The sequence below is a fragment of the Otolemur garnettii genome, unplaced genomic scaffold (assembly GCF_000181295.1).
Source record: "Otolemur garnettii isolate 467f Iridium unplaced genomic scaffold, OtoGar3 scaffold00165, whole genome shotgun sequence".
Classification (NCBI taxonomy): domain Eukaryota; kingdom Metazoa; phylum Chordata; class Mammalia; order Primates; family Galagidae; genus Otolemur; species Otolemur garnettii.
Genome location: NW_003852560.1, coordinates 3,529,002 through 3,543,326, shown reverse-complemented (window position 1 = coordinate 3,543,326; position 14,325 = coordinate 3,529,002). Strand labels below are relative to the sequence as shown.

At 40.6% G+C, this 14,325-nt stretch overlaps 1 protein-coding gene across 1 annotated transcript in view; it reads left to right on the top strand.

The window, feature by feature from the left end:
- The window catches only part of RYR2 (ryanodine receptor 2), a gene marked incomplete at its 5' end in the record, with an annotated part of 583,561 nt that overhangs the window by 409,588 nt on the left and 159,648 nt on the right, over window positions 1-14,325 (top strand). The window contains 3 exons of the mRNA XM_023519246.1: window positions 1,089-1,164; window positions 9,561-9,684; window positions 10,665-10,780. Coding sequence (XP_023375014.1) covers window positions 1,089-1,164; window positions 9,561-9,684; window positions 10,665-10,780 — 316 coding nt within the window. The remainder of the gene's footprint in view (window positions 1-1,088; window positions 1,165-9,560; window positions 9,685-10,664; window positions 10,781-14,325) is intronic.

Below are 14,325 nucleotides of genomic sequence, written 5' to 3'. Positions count from 1 at the left end.
TTTTAAATGCACACTGTGACACTTTTCTGTATGTATTTTTCAGTATGAATTGTTTGAAAGTGGTTATCATATGATGGTTCCATAGCGATTATAGATTGTGTACCCTAACTTTTTGGTACTATCAAAGTTGATAAAACTTTTTCTAGGGTATTTCTTTCATCTAATTTATTTTTTCTTAAATATGATATCCATTAAAATCCTGACATAATACAGTGGTGTGTGGGAAGAGAATAAGCAAAGATTTGACAGGATCACCTTAATTTTCAAGTTGTTTATTCCGGGAAAGTAATGGCATTCTGCTTGCTCCATTCTCCTTTGTCACTGAGGAACCTAATTTGAAATGACAAATTTGAATGAAATAAAATGTGTTGCTTTGTACTTTCCCTAGGGAGAAAAATTTGTTGATTTGAAACAGAAGTTGACAGGTCAATGTGGTATTCAAACAATGATATTGACATTGTTAGTAACTAAAGATGTAAATACACGGTTGCCCTTTATTGTTGTTCCTTTACGAATGTATTAAAATGACATAGAAAACTGGAAAATCAGAAGTGAAAAGACTCTTAGGGGTAAACTTATCAAAATCCAGAAGGCCACAGAGAGATTAACAAAGCTAATCTGAGGTCTGTCAGCTGGTTTGGAAAGAGATTGATCCAGAAGCCAAGTTTTTGACTGTTCTTTGCAATCATAGGTTTCATAAGGTTCAGGTCATCTTTTAAAGCTTTGGAAATTAAAACAAGAACTTGTAAACAAATACATTTGCTTTTTGTTAAAGTCCGTAGCTATCTTGAAGTTCCATTGTTGAAATAATAAAACATATTATTAAGCATTATAAATTAATAATGGCCATTCCTGTAGAATCACCTCAGCTAGTTAATTACTGTATAATTTTGCACATTATTACAATCTTTGGAATTCAGATTCCAAATAAAAAAGCTATGTTTGATTATCTTTTAAGTGTATCTTAGCACCAATGCTCTATGATTTATTCATTTAAAGCATGTTCTGATGTTGTATATTTGAAAGCAACGCTGTCCTTTTTTATTATTTATTGACGTGATAGCTCCCAAATATTTTGTTCATTTAAGGCTATGGCAGAAATGATGGCTGAAAATTACCATAACATATGGGCAAAGAAAAAGAAAATGGAGTTGGAGTCTAAAGGTAATATCGTTTAAAAGCCTTTGTTAAAAAATACGCAGAGTTCAGCTACATGAGTATATGGACGGAATATTTAGTCTTTTAAGCACAAAAGGTCTTTATACCTTTATTTTATTAGAGTGGTTCATCAAATGTGTGTGTAACATATTCAAGGTGGAAATTCTGTAATTTCTGGCCTGCTAGTGTCTATTTTCTTCCGTCTCAGAATTTTGATGGCTCTCGTTTGCCCATTTTAGCACGTAGGTGTCTATAAGGTCACAAACAGATGACCTAGTTTTCTAGTTCACAAGCAGATCCTAGAAAAATCGCTGCATACCTTGCTGCTAACTATCACTAGGGTCACCTTTACAGTTCTCCCCTTGGGAAGCTGTGCATGGACTCCAGCGCCTAGTCCACCCTTCAGAGCACTTTTTCTAGGATGAATTCTTGAACTTAATTGTCAGACAGGTAACAACAGCAGCTCTGATGGCCATTCCAGAAGAAGAGTAACAAAATTGCTCTGAAGGGTGGAGTGGGTGTGCATCTGTGCACGACTTCCCAGAGGGAGTCCCTCACAGGTGACCGTAGTGATATTCAACAGTGAGAGTGTGTAGCCCTTTCTCTGGGACACATTTGCGAACTTAACTGTCCGACCTCTTATATCTATCATCCCATTATCAGATGCCCTGTTAATTACTAGACCTCCCTTCCTGACTCTCATTCCTAACTTAAGTACCTCTTGTCTCACTCCTTTTTATTTCCCATCTCAGGCTCTTTTGTCTAGTCCAGGAATATTGCCATCTCACACATGCTCTTCTCTCCTTCTGTTTCAAGTACTAAAAATGATCTACTATTCTTTTCATCATTTCTCAAGTCTTTTTTTATTTGCACAGATTTTTTTTTTCATTTCCTGTATCCTACTGATGCTCTCTTTCATTGTCATGCATTTGTCATTAGTCTACACCCGTGTTGCTTGAACTACATAATGGGTGTGCACACACTTTCTCTTTAATGACTTCCTCCTATATGGGTTTCTTCCCGCAATGGAAATCATTTTTTTTTTTTCAGTTTTTACTTCTTTTGTAATCCTCATTGTATGGTTCTTGACACCAAGGAAACTTCTATTTGTATTTCTTAGAATAGATTAAAAATAGAGGGAATAGATTTTTGAAAGATGGCATATTTTGTGGTGAGAGGGAAAGCTTGATATGGTAGGATGGTACCAGTGATACCAGAATTTTGCTCTTCCGTAGGTCTTTGGTCTTGGGGATTTGAGGAATGAACCCACAGACCACAGATCAGTAGCAAGACAGGATTTTTATTAGAAGATAGAAAGGAGTGCAGAAGAAGTAAAAGGCACCAGAGCTTCTGCCAGGGGGGAAAGAATACACTAAGTAGGAAGTCTCTACATGGGCTCTTTATCTAGGGGTATTCGGTCTTGAGAATTACATTTGGCCAGGACTTGGCAAATAGAAACACGTTTTCAACGTTAATGAATGTTATTGACAAAGGAGTGAATGCAGTCCCTCCAGTTCAGGGCAAAAGGTCAAGGTGTTCCCGTCATGAACTTGCCCAACCCTAGGAAAACTGGGGTCCCCTGTCCAGCTTCGAATGGGAGAATCTGTATCAATCCTCCCTCTCTGAGTAGAAACTCTAATTGCTGTTAGGGGAAAAGGATGACAACTCAATCAAACTGCTTCCTGCTGGACTGGGGGATGATAGAAGGGGACAGTTAGGGTTTCTCTGGAGGGAAAGTGATCCAGGGGTCCGTAATACAATCAGGACTTGGGCTGGAATTATCTTTACCATTTGTGGCCTGATGACATTGTCTCTGCAAGACACAAATCTGGTTAGCATGTTAAAAGGTAAGGGTGGAACAATGAGGGGACAGGGTTAATTACAACACTATTGGAGTCAAGTTGGAAATAACAAAGTCAGTGATTTCAAGAGAAAATTACATTAACACTTTCCTCGCTGGTTTCTAAACAATACTTTAAATTTTCTTTAGGCTCACAAGTGTAGGTGAGATGTGGTTCATGCCCTTCATGGCCCGCTTCTGTCGGAGGTAGTGGGTTCTAGAATTTTCTTGTGAATGATGTATCCAGGAATCTATTCTCATAACTTTAACACTTGTAGAAGAAGAACAAATGAGAGAAAAGGGACCTTCCCAAGTTGGGGTTAGGGAAGGTGAATTGGAGGGAAGAATTTCAATCATAACTAATTCTCCAGGAGAGAAAAACTCTTTTAGTGTTGAATGTGAAAATGTAGTTGGGAGGTTTTTAAGGATTTGTTGAAATTTAGCTAAAGAAGTGATATGTTTTACTAATTCTATAGTTTCTTGATCTAATAATAAAAAGTTAGTTAAAAAGCCTCTTCCATATAATAATTCAAATGGGCTACAACCGAGTTTCTGAGGTACATTTCTTATTCTAAAGAGAAAAATCTGAAGTAATTTAGTTCAAGGGAGGTGAGTCTCTTCAGTTAGGTTTTATAACTGTCCTTTGATTTTATCATTCATTTTTTTTCTGCCTTCCCAGAGGATTGGGGCCTCCAAGAACAGTGTAGATGATATTTTATGCCCAGGGCTTAGATATTCCCTGTGTAACTGATGCTTTGAAGGCCAGCCCATTCAACTTTGCAGACTCCATGGTGGCACCTGTGGCTCAAGGAGATGGGTGCCGGCCCCATATACCAGAGGTGGTGGGTTTCTTTGCCCAAGGCTCTCTTTCTCTGGGGAAATTGGAGACCCAAATGGTGAACTTCAGGCACACACAATTGGGCTTTAGCCTTAGAAACTTTGTACCCACAATCAGCTAGAAAGTTTAGTAGAACTTGGGTAGCTTTGTGGCATTCCTCTGCATCTGGTGCTCCCAAAAGAATGTCATTTACTTACTGAGTAAGAGTGGCTGTAGGATATGAGAAACAAGTCTTGGCCTAATGCTTGTCCGAACAAGTGAGGGCTGTCCCTAAATCCCTGGGGTAACACAGTCCATGTGAGCTGAATGTTAGAGTCAGAAGTGTTTTCAAAAGCAAAAAGATATTGGGAATTCTCATGAAGAGGATTACAGAAAAAGGCATCTTTTTAGTCTAGGACTGTGAAACAGGCAGCCTTTTCAGGGACATGAGACAATAAAGTATACGGATTGGGAACTATAGGATGGAGAGGAATGACTGCTTCATTTATTTGCGGAGGTCTTGTACTAGTCTCCAAGTTCTGTTTGGCTTTGGTACTCTTAGAATAGAAGTGCTACATGGACTATTGCAAGGTATAACATTTTCTGCTGTTTTAGATTCTGTATTATGGATATTAATGTCCCTTCTTAACATTTGCTTTTAGAGGATATTGTTTTTGACTGGGATACATGATGGGATTTTTTAACTGAATTTGGACTGGTTGAGCATATCTTGCTCTTCCCTCCTGTCCCTCAGTAGCCCATAATTCTGGGTTGATTTCTGTCTCTAATAAGGAAAGGCAGAGTATAGGTTCCTGTCCCATATGCCTATAAATGGTTGTTCCCACTTTAGTTAATATGTCCCTCCCCCAAAGCAGGGCAGGACTTTTCAGGCATGATTAGGAAGGTGTGAGAGAACAGCCAGTCACCCCAATTGGAGCTTAAAGGTTGAGAGAAAAAAAATGGCAACTGGCTTTTCAGATACCCCCTGTATAGTTACAGATTTGGGAGATGAAAGACCAGGGTTAGAGAAGAGTACAGAAAAGGTTGCTCCAGTGTCCAGAAGAAATTCTGTCTCCTGGCCCTCCACTATGAGGCAGACCTGGGGCTCTTGAGGGGTGATAACATAAGCTGGAACCCTGAGAATCTGCCCCGGGCACCCTCAGTCCAGTTTGGGCGCTGATGGAATGACTGTCCCAGGAGACACTGTCCTCTGAGAACAGGCTATCCTCCAGTAGTCACCCTTGTGCTCCGGATAGGGGCCCAGTGCCTTGCCCAGATGGTGGTGCTACTGAGGGCCGTTTTTCCTGAAGTGGCCAGCCTGCCCACATTGGAAGCACTTGTTCTTAGTTCCTCTGGCTTCCCTCTGCCCCTGAATGGTGCCTGTTTGTTGGAATGCCATTCCTAGAGTTGTTATTTTTTTTCTATCCCTTCTCTCTTTTTTTCTCCTCTTCCTTCTGATCTCAATTATAAAAGACCACAGTGGCCATTTTAAGAAGATTCTCCAGGGTGGCACCTGTGGCTCAAAGGAGTAGGGTGCCAGCCCCATATGCTGGAGGTGGCAGGTTCAGACCCAGCCCTGGCCTGGCCAAAAAAATAAGATTCTCCAGGTTATGATCTGAGCCTGGAGTCAGTTTCTAGAGTTTTCTTTGAATATCTGGGGTGACTGAGTGATAAATTTATCTTTGAAAATAATTTGGCCCTCTAAGGAGTCAGGTGTTAACTGAGTGTGTTTTCTCATCACCTCCCTAAGCTGCTGAAGAAAGGCTAAGGGACTCTCATTTTGCTCCTGGTAAATAGTAAATAACTTAGAACAGTTAATAAACTTTTTCTTGAATTGACACAAACCTTCCAGGATACATGTTAGAAAATGTTTACGCCACCAGTCACCTTGTTTCTCAAGGTCCCATTCAGGATCCTCAAAGGGAACTGCCTGTCATCCTGTGGGGTATCTGTCCCTTTCCTCAGGGGACATATTGCCATCAGTATTGGACATGAACCACAAGCTTCATCCAAGACTTCATGTTTCTCATTAAAAGTTAAAGTTTCATCTAGCAGTAGCATTACATCTCTCCAAGAGAGGTCAAAGCTTTATCCTAACCCTTGCAAAACATCTGTATACCTACCAGGATCATCAGAAAATTTTCCTAAATCAACCTTAATTTGTTTTAAATCTGCCGTTAGAGAAAACGGAATGAATACTCACACACTTCCCCCTCACCACCCACAGTCTCAACCAAGGGACATAAAGAAGGATATAGTTGTTTTCTGGGGGTCCCAATGGGAACAGAAGAAACTCTGGGAATAAACTCTTTCTTGGGGTTTTCTAAAGACATGGAGGAAGGTTTGGAAGAAATAGATGGGGGTTTTGAACTAGGTGGTGACAGCCTATCTCTTGGGAATCCCTGACCATTTGGGGGAAGTTACTACAGCCAGGAGAGCTGAATCTATCTGATAGGCTTTACACAGTTGGGAGTTGTCCCTGAGGAAAAAGAAAGCTTGCACATATGGCACGTCAGGCCACTTGCCTTCTTGTTTATAAAAAATATCTAATTGAAAAATGGTATTATAATTTAGATTACCCTCTGGTGGCCATTGTTCACCATTGGAGAGTTGATACTGATGCCAGTTCTGGGTGCAGAAGAAAACCATGCATTGTATTTTCAGAATATAGGATTCAAACATGTCCCAACATAACCCAGCGGGGTATTCCGGCAGCACAGGCTGAAAAATCAGGTATCTGGGAGCCTGGTCCCACCTGGTGACAGTTCTCTTGGCAAGAGAACATTACCCATCTGTGGGAAAGAACAAACGTCCAGCACTTTAATCAATCCCACCCTGGTTGTCAAAGCATCCTCTGACCAACCCAAGGAGCCTTCTGGCCAAACAAAAGGAAGCTTCTTTCTAATGCCTGGGGAAGAATCCCTGAGGAGGGTGGCCTCCGCAGCCCATGTGCTTGTCTGGAATTAGCCACAATTACCAGTGTAGCGCTTGTACCCACTGGCTCTTCTATGCTTATTACTTGGTGGCAGTACAGCCTGAGAAATCAGGTATCAGGGAGCCTGGTCCCACCTGATGCAAGCTCTGCCCTTTTCTGCGCCTGCCCCAGAGTAACAATCAAAGTGGGGATGAGCCTTGTCCTGGAGAACACGGCTGTGCAGCATTTGCACATTTAACCCTTTATAATTTTACAAGCTTCTTCTAAATTCCCAGTAACAAAGAAAAATAGGCTTTCTATCATGAGCAGGTCTTAAATGCTAGGTTTTCTGACCTCCTTTTCTTCCCCCAAATGTTAGCAAGGTAACAATAATTAAACTCAGGGTTGAGAAACACTCTAAAGGTTTTGCATTAGAACCACCGACAACTAGGCAAAGTCTTAGAGAAACCCAGAATGACTTTGAACCCTTCCATTTATGCCAGTAGACCAGAAAAAAAATCAAATAGCTGGGGTCATTTTCCTTACCTTGCCTCAGTTTCAAGAGACTGGACTGTAGCCAAGGGTTTAAGGCCATTCTTGCCTTGGGGAGTTGCCCTGGGCTTCCCTTTCCAGGCCTCTGGTTGCCCAGGGAAGCTGTGCAGGGGAGTTATTTTGCTCTTTGTTTGGAGCTGACTTCTAGTTAACATGGTTCAGCTTTTTTTCTCAAATATACAGAGAGCCAATTGAATTTAATTTTGCAATGAAAGGCATTAAAAACGACCTTACAACACACCTACAACATCCAATGCGCACTCACTACATCTGAAAAATACCAGAATGAGCCCATACAAACTTTAGTATATCAAGCAGTGGTTCCTCAACCTGTGGGTTACGACCCACAGGAACTGTATTAAAGGGCCGCGGCATTAGGAAGGTTGAGACCCACTGGTATAAAGTAATCCTTTATAACATTCAAACAAAGCCTGTAAACCACAAGGAGAGAGAGAGACACAGGGATCTGTAGAGGTAAACAGGAAAAGTTTGGGGCCATTGAAGAGAAGAGAAGATAGTAAGAGCTGGGAGAGCATGTTTTTCAGAAGGCCCTGTGACCAGTCCCTTCATGTTTGTGATCGTGTAGTGTCCCCTAATGGTCAGCAGGTAACTGCAGGCCTACCTGGCAGTCCTGGACCCTGGGCCAGCACTCCGCGTCAGAGCCAGCCCTAGGAAAACAAGACACTTTCCCTTCGCATTTTCACTGGGTTTATTTCATTGTGCAGGGAAAATTCAACATGCAGGACTCTTTTTGTAGCTCTTGGCTAAACTGCGTTGGAAACTGATTTAATAGGTTATGTGTTATTATCGTAATTCAAGCCACATATTTATTTTCTCGTATTTTTCTGCCTGGAATTCCCTAAGCAGTTGTCTTTCAGGATGATCCAGCATCCCACACATGTATTACTGTATGTGTTTTATAAACTTTAAATTTGGGGCGTGCCATGACATTCACTTTGCTATTGCTTTCTTAAGTATTCTTTCTATCAGAGCTTTCAGTCCAAAAGGATGGAGCATTTTTTTAATATTTTCGTGAACTTTTTATATAAAAACTGTTTTTTTTTTACAATTTTTTTGGCTGCGGCTGGGTTTGAACCTGCCACCTTCGGCATATGGGGCCAGCACCCTACTCCTTTGAGCCACAGGTGCCGCCCCTTTATAAAAAGTTTTATACAACTTTTGATTTCATAATTTTTTCCTCATCAGTTTTCAAAATTTAAATATTTTCTAGTATTCTTAAATCTAAAGAATAGAATACATGTGGTATTTCTCACCAGAAAAGTATAGTAGAAATTTAGACTCTTGCTAGAAGTTACTCACTAAAATTCTTTAATCAGTGAAGTATTAGATACTCAAGAATGATCAAGGTTTTTTTTTTGCCGTTTTTGGCTGGGGCTGAGTTTGAACCCACCACCTCTGGTATATGGGGCCAGCGCCCTACTCCTTTGAGCCACAGGTGCCGCCTGGGATGATCAAGTTTTAACTTAGCATTTCTCACCATGGTTTTGAGTATAGTATAACATGACTATGAAGTACTCTCAGATATGATAAGTGTACTAAAAAAGTCTATATTTTAAGACATTTTTTCCTTCTCTTGGTGAAGCAGAAAATGCAGCGTCAGGCCTGAAACAGCTGACTAGCTAAGTATGTTTCAGGGTCTGTTTTGACTCATAATTCCTTTGAACTGAGAAGAGAAGGGGGCCGCTTCTCCCTTCAAGGTTATTGCAGATGTGTGCACGTGTATGCGTTAATTGCCTCTTAGAAGGCATATGCAGTCTCTCTTTGAACAGTTTTCCTGAATTAATTGTAACATTAAAGATACCAGAGACAGGAGAGTCTTTTTTTTTGAGACACAATCTCACTATGTCACCCTCAGTAGAGTGCCTGGCATCACAGCTCACAGCAACCTCAAACTCTTGGGCTCAAGCGATTCTCCTGCCTCAGCCTCCTGAGTAGCTGGGACTACAGGCGCCTGCCACAATGCCCAGCTACTGTTTGTTTGTTCCATTTTTAGTAGAAATGGGGTCTTGCTCTTGCTCAGGCTGGTCTCAAATTCCTGATCTTGGGCAATCCTCCCCTCCTTGGCCTCCCAGAGTTCTAGGATTACAGCCATGAGCTGCATGCCCAGCTGAGGGAGAAGTCTTAATGAGTCTTAATGTGTGCTGTGTATTACTAAAGGGTAGGTGAAGTTTAGTAGTGTGGTCCTTTTACATATGTGGTGTGTCTCGTCTCAGATTACATTCACATTACCATGCTGTGTTCTTATCCTGACCTCCTAGGAGGTGGAAACCATCCCCTGCTGGTGCCCTACGATACCCTGACAGCCAAAGAGAAAGCCAAGGACAGAGAGAAAGCGCAAGACATCCTCAAGTTCTTGCAGATCAATGGTTATGTTGTGTCCAGGTAAAAGTACGCCGACCCTAATTGCACATTCTTCTCATAAGACTGAATATTTAAATCTCCCCATCAGATTTAAAGCTCAACATGAAGATAGTGACACAGTAGTTTAGTGCATTCAAAATGCACATGTACCGTGTTTCTCTAAAAATAAGACACTGTTTCCCCCAAAACAAGACATTGTCTTATATTTATTTTTTCTCAAGAAGACACACTAGGGCTTATTATCAGGGGATGTCTTATTTGTATTAAGTATAATGCAACAATCTACATTTATTCAAATACAGTTAAGTCATCTTCTTCTGGAACCTGACAGGGGAGCCGACCTTGTTGGTGGGGCTGGCGCTAGTGATGCGTGAACTCCTTTCCCCCAGCCGTTCACAAGTGCGCAGTAGGATGCCTGCAACTGCAGTTACCACATGCACACCTGCGCAAGTGTGAACATCTGGGAGAAAAGAGCTGTAGCAGATAAAAGATATTCCAGACTTCTTACCGCTCTGTGCTGAAATGCAGGGCGTGGCTATGCAGATATGCTGCATAGCCATGCCCATCACTAGGTCTTATTATCAGGGTAAGGCTTATATTTAACAAATGCATAGAAATCCTGCTGGGCTTATTTTTGGGGTAGGTCTTATTTTCAGGGAAACACGGTATTAGAAACATAAATGTGCTTAGCTGTTTGCCACATACCTGAGTTCCTGTTGCTGGTTATATTAAATCACCTTCTATACTTAGGCAAAATCCCTAGGCAGAAAAATCACAGTCTGTTTCTGCAAAGACAACATGTTATTGCATGGTCATACAGCTTTTTACTCCAGTTTCAAGTTAGATAAAAGTATTCCTTATAAAGTAAATCTCATTTTCTCCCTCAAGCCACAAGAATATTTGATAAACTTCAAAATTTATATATTTTCTTCCTTATAAAATTTTACCTTCTAAAAGACTTCCTATAAAATGCTTTTCCTATTTCATTTTTCTTGTTCTAGAGGATTTAAGGACCTGGAATTGGACACACCTTCTATTGAGAAACGATTTGCTTACAGTTTCCTCCAACAACTCATCCGTTACGTGGATGAGGCCCATCAGTACATCCTGGAGTTTGGTAGGTGCCAAAATCCTATTGTGAAGAGCCCAGTTTTCCTCTTCTTAATGTTCACAGCATCAGGATGTAGAGTGTCTTTCAACATTGACCTCAAGGCATACTTGAACCTCTAGCTAAACTCCCATAGCACGCTTAAATTATGTTGACCGTCCACCCCAAAAGAAGGAATTAAAAAAAAAAGAGCATATATACTGTGTTTTGAACTGATCTAAAAAATAATTTAATTAATGGTCTTTAAAAATGTTCTCAGCACGTCTAAGATCCTCTCATCACACCAGTAAATCCTAGCACATAGTTGAAAATCACTGGGATATGGAGAAGCCTGGACCACTGGGCTGTTGTAAACACATCCTCCTTATCCTAGGGCAGCAGTTCTCAACCTGTGGGTCGTGACCCACAAGAACTGTATTAAAGTTCCTAAAGCGGAATTAGGAAAGTTGAGAACCACTGGCCTAGCACTAAATAGAGTCCTGCAGTCAATGGACAGCCATGTTCTTAGGAAGTGGGTAAAGTCTGTGACCCCCTTCTAAAACTTTTACCATTTATACTTAGGAGGCAGAGGTGGGAGGATCAAGCCCAAGAGTTAAAGACCATCCTAGGCAACATAGTGAGACCTTATCTTAACCCCCCTCCCAAATCTGACATTGTAAGTCTTTTCTTCTTATGTTTATTGACATTGATTTTTTTCCTTTTGAAATACATCAGAAGGACATCAAAATTTTAAGATAAAGTTAAATCTTTTCTATGATATTAATTCATTTTTTAAAAAGAAAACCTCCACAATTCTGTGGATTGGCAAAATTTCTAAACGTTGTAAAAAAGCCTTTAGTTCAGCTTTTGTAAGGATGTGCATTTATGCTAGAGTAACTGCAGACAGAATACTTATTGCTCTCAGAGTGCAATTAGAGACCTTCTCCCCATCTAGCACAGGGCCACCTGAACACAAAAATAACTCATTACTTTTTATTTTTGGTTCAGAACAGACCATCAAGGCAGGCGCCTGTCACCCCTGTTATTTCATGATCTTCCTCAGTATTTTTGAATTAAATTTTTTTTTATTAAATCATAGATGTATACATTAATGCAATCATGGGGTACAATGTGTTGGTTTTATATACAATTTGAAATTTTTTCATCAAACTGGTTAACATAGCCTTCACGGCATTTTCTTAGTTATCGTGTTAAGACATTTATATTCTATACCTAACAAATTTCACATGTACCCTTGTAAGATGCACCATAGGTGTGGTCCCACCAATTACGCCCAGCCTCCCTCCTTCCCTTCCTCCCCCCTTTCTCCCCCTCCCCTCCCTCTCCCTTTCCCCTTCTTCTTGGGGTAAAATTTGGTTATAGCTTTCATAAGAAAGCTATAAATTGGTTTCATAGTTAAGACTGACTACATTGGATACTTGGAACTGGAACATATTATTCTTCTTAGCAAAATATCTCAAGAATAGAAGAAAAAGTATCCAATGTTGAATTAAAATTTAAGTGTTTTTTCCTTGAGACAAAATCTCATTCTGTTGTTCAGCCTAGTGTGCCCTGGCATCAGCCTTGCTCACAGCAACCTCAAATTCCTGGGCCCAAGTGATCTTCCTGCTTCACCCTCACAAGTAACTGGGACTACAGGCACTTGCTACAGCCACCCATCTTATTTTTCTATTTTAGTAGAGATGGGGGTCTCACTCTTGTTCAGGCTGGTCTTAAACTCCTGAGCTCAAGGGATCCTTCTGCCGCCACCTCCCAGAGTGCTAGGATTACTAGCGTGAGCCCCTGGGCCTGGGGGGCTGAAATTCAATTTGTCAATTACTCACCCTCAGGTCAGATCATCTTCCAGCCCCTGATATGGTATACCCTAATATGGTATAAGGAAGCAGGGTCCGTTCCCTTTTGAAAGCAGCATGTTCTTCTGGTGGTTATCCTTTTATTTTCTTTTTCACGCTCAAGGCTCTTTTTGTTTTTAACTCTAAATCCTGTCTTTCCACACCTTTCCTCTGGGCCCATTATTCTGTATCCATTATTCTTCTGTTTTTACTTAGACTTTAAACTTAGTTCCTGGTACAGCATCAGAATAAAGCTTGTAAAAATCCAAGCTCTAGGATTTTCTTGTCTCTGACCTCCTCTATCCCAAATTCTAGATTTTCTAGCCGACCTTTGTCCTTATCAGCATCTGCCCTTTCTTTCCACCTGACTCTTTCTCTACGGTTCTGTTACTTTCTTCTTAATCACCTTTTGAGCCAACCATACAAACTCATTTCTGATACATCATCATGGTGTAACTCATACAACCATAATTTTTAAAAATACGATTCCTGATCCACTCTAACAAGTAGCCAAATTAGCCTGAATTCATGAAATTCGACCCAAGGAAAAAAAAAGGAAGCAGTGGTAAGTCGTTGAAGTTCTCATAAGATCCACATATTTGAATGGATCTGGTAGGAAAAGCAACTCCCAGATTGAGTCTTCTTTTTGTCATGGAAGAGGAGGAAAGGGGGAACCTGGGCAGCTGTTTGGAGGAAGGAACAAGAAGATGTTTTTGGTTTTGATTGTTTTTTTTTTTTTTTTTACCATCACGGGAGAGCAGCAGCACAAATTTGAAAGGTAGAAATGGATTCAGGTATTACTCAAGCTTTGTTCAAATTTCTGAATGAGCTACCTAGTCCATCCTTTGTGTGTGGGGAGAGATGAGAATCTTCCGGGCCTCTTCTTCCACTTGGGTGATGCCATTCTTTCCCTAGGGGAGAGGGTCTTGTGAACAGAATGCTGGGGAGAAAGTGGGTTCCAGGGACAGAGCCCACAGAACAGCAGTGTGTACAGTCCCTGCTGCTGCTGGTTCCTTTTTCAGACGTCTGTGCCAGGGCAAACTGTGTGTGACTCTGTTAAAGGAGCAGAGAGAGGTGTGGTCGTCGACACCATCATTTATTTCAATTTCCATTTTTCATTGTTATGGCAAATAATATGTTAAGGCATATTCCCTTCTCCAGTTATTCTTCACATTACTCCCTTTGGAACACATCTTCAATCTACTTATTCCTAGACCTAAGCTAATTGTAATAGTAAGAATATACATATGCATTTTTCTAATTTTTTATTATTCTGTGCATTGCATTCTCTCCAAATCTTTTTGCATTTTACACGTAGCATTTTTGTTAAAATGTGTAGTAGAAGACACGAGATTTCCTATTTAATTCCTTAAACTATTAGCAGATTTGGCTGTGCACAAAATCTTGCCTTGTCATACAGGCAGTCCCTGAGTTAAGATTATCCAACTTACCCACAACTCGCACTTACAAATGAAACTTATTACAGATAATAGGTAAATGTGCCTGTTCCAACTTCCATACAGATTCATACCTGAGAACAAACCTATGGAATCTGCCTTGTTTGTAATGCGGGGACTCCCTGTACTTTCTGTGAGAAAGTCCCTTATAAAGAATCTGGTCATGTTGCATAATGTGCTTGGCAGAGAGTAAACCACAAAATGATACAGAAATGGACTTTGCAAGTGTTAAATAGACCTCATTTTCTTTCTTTTTTTTTTTTTT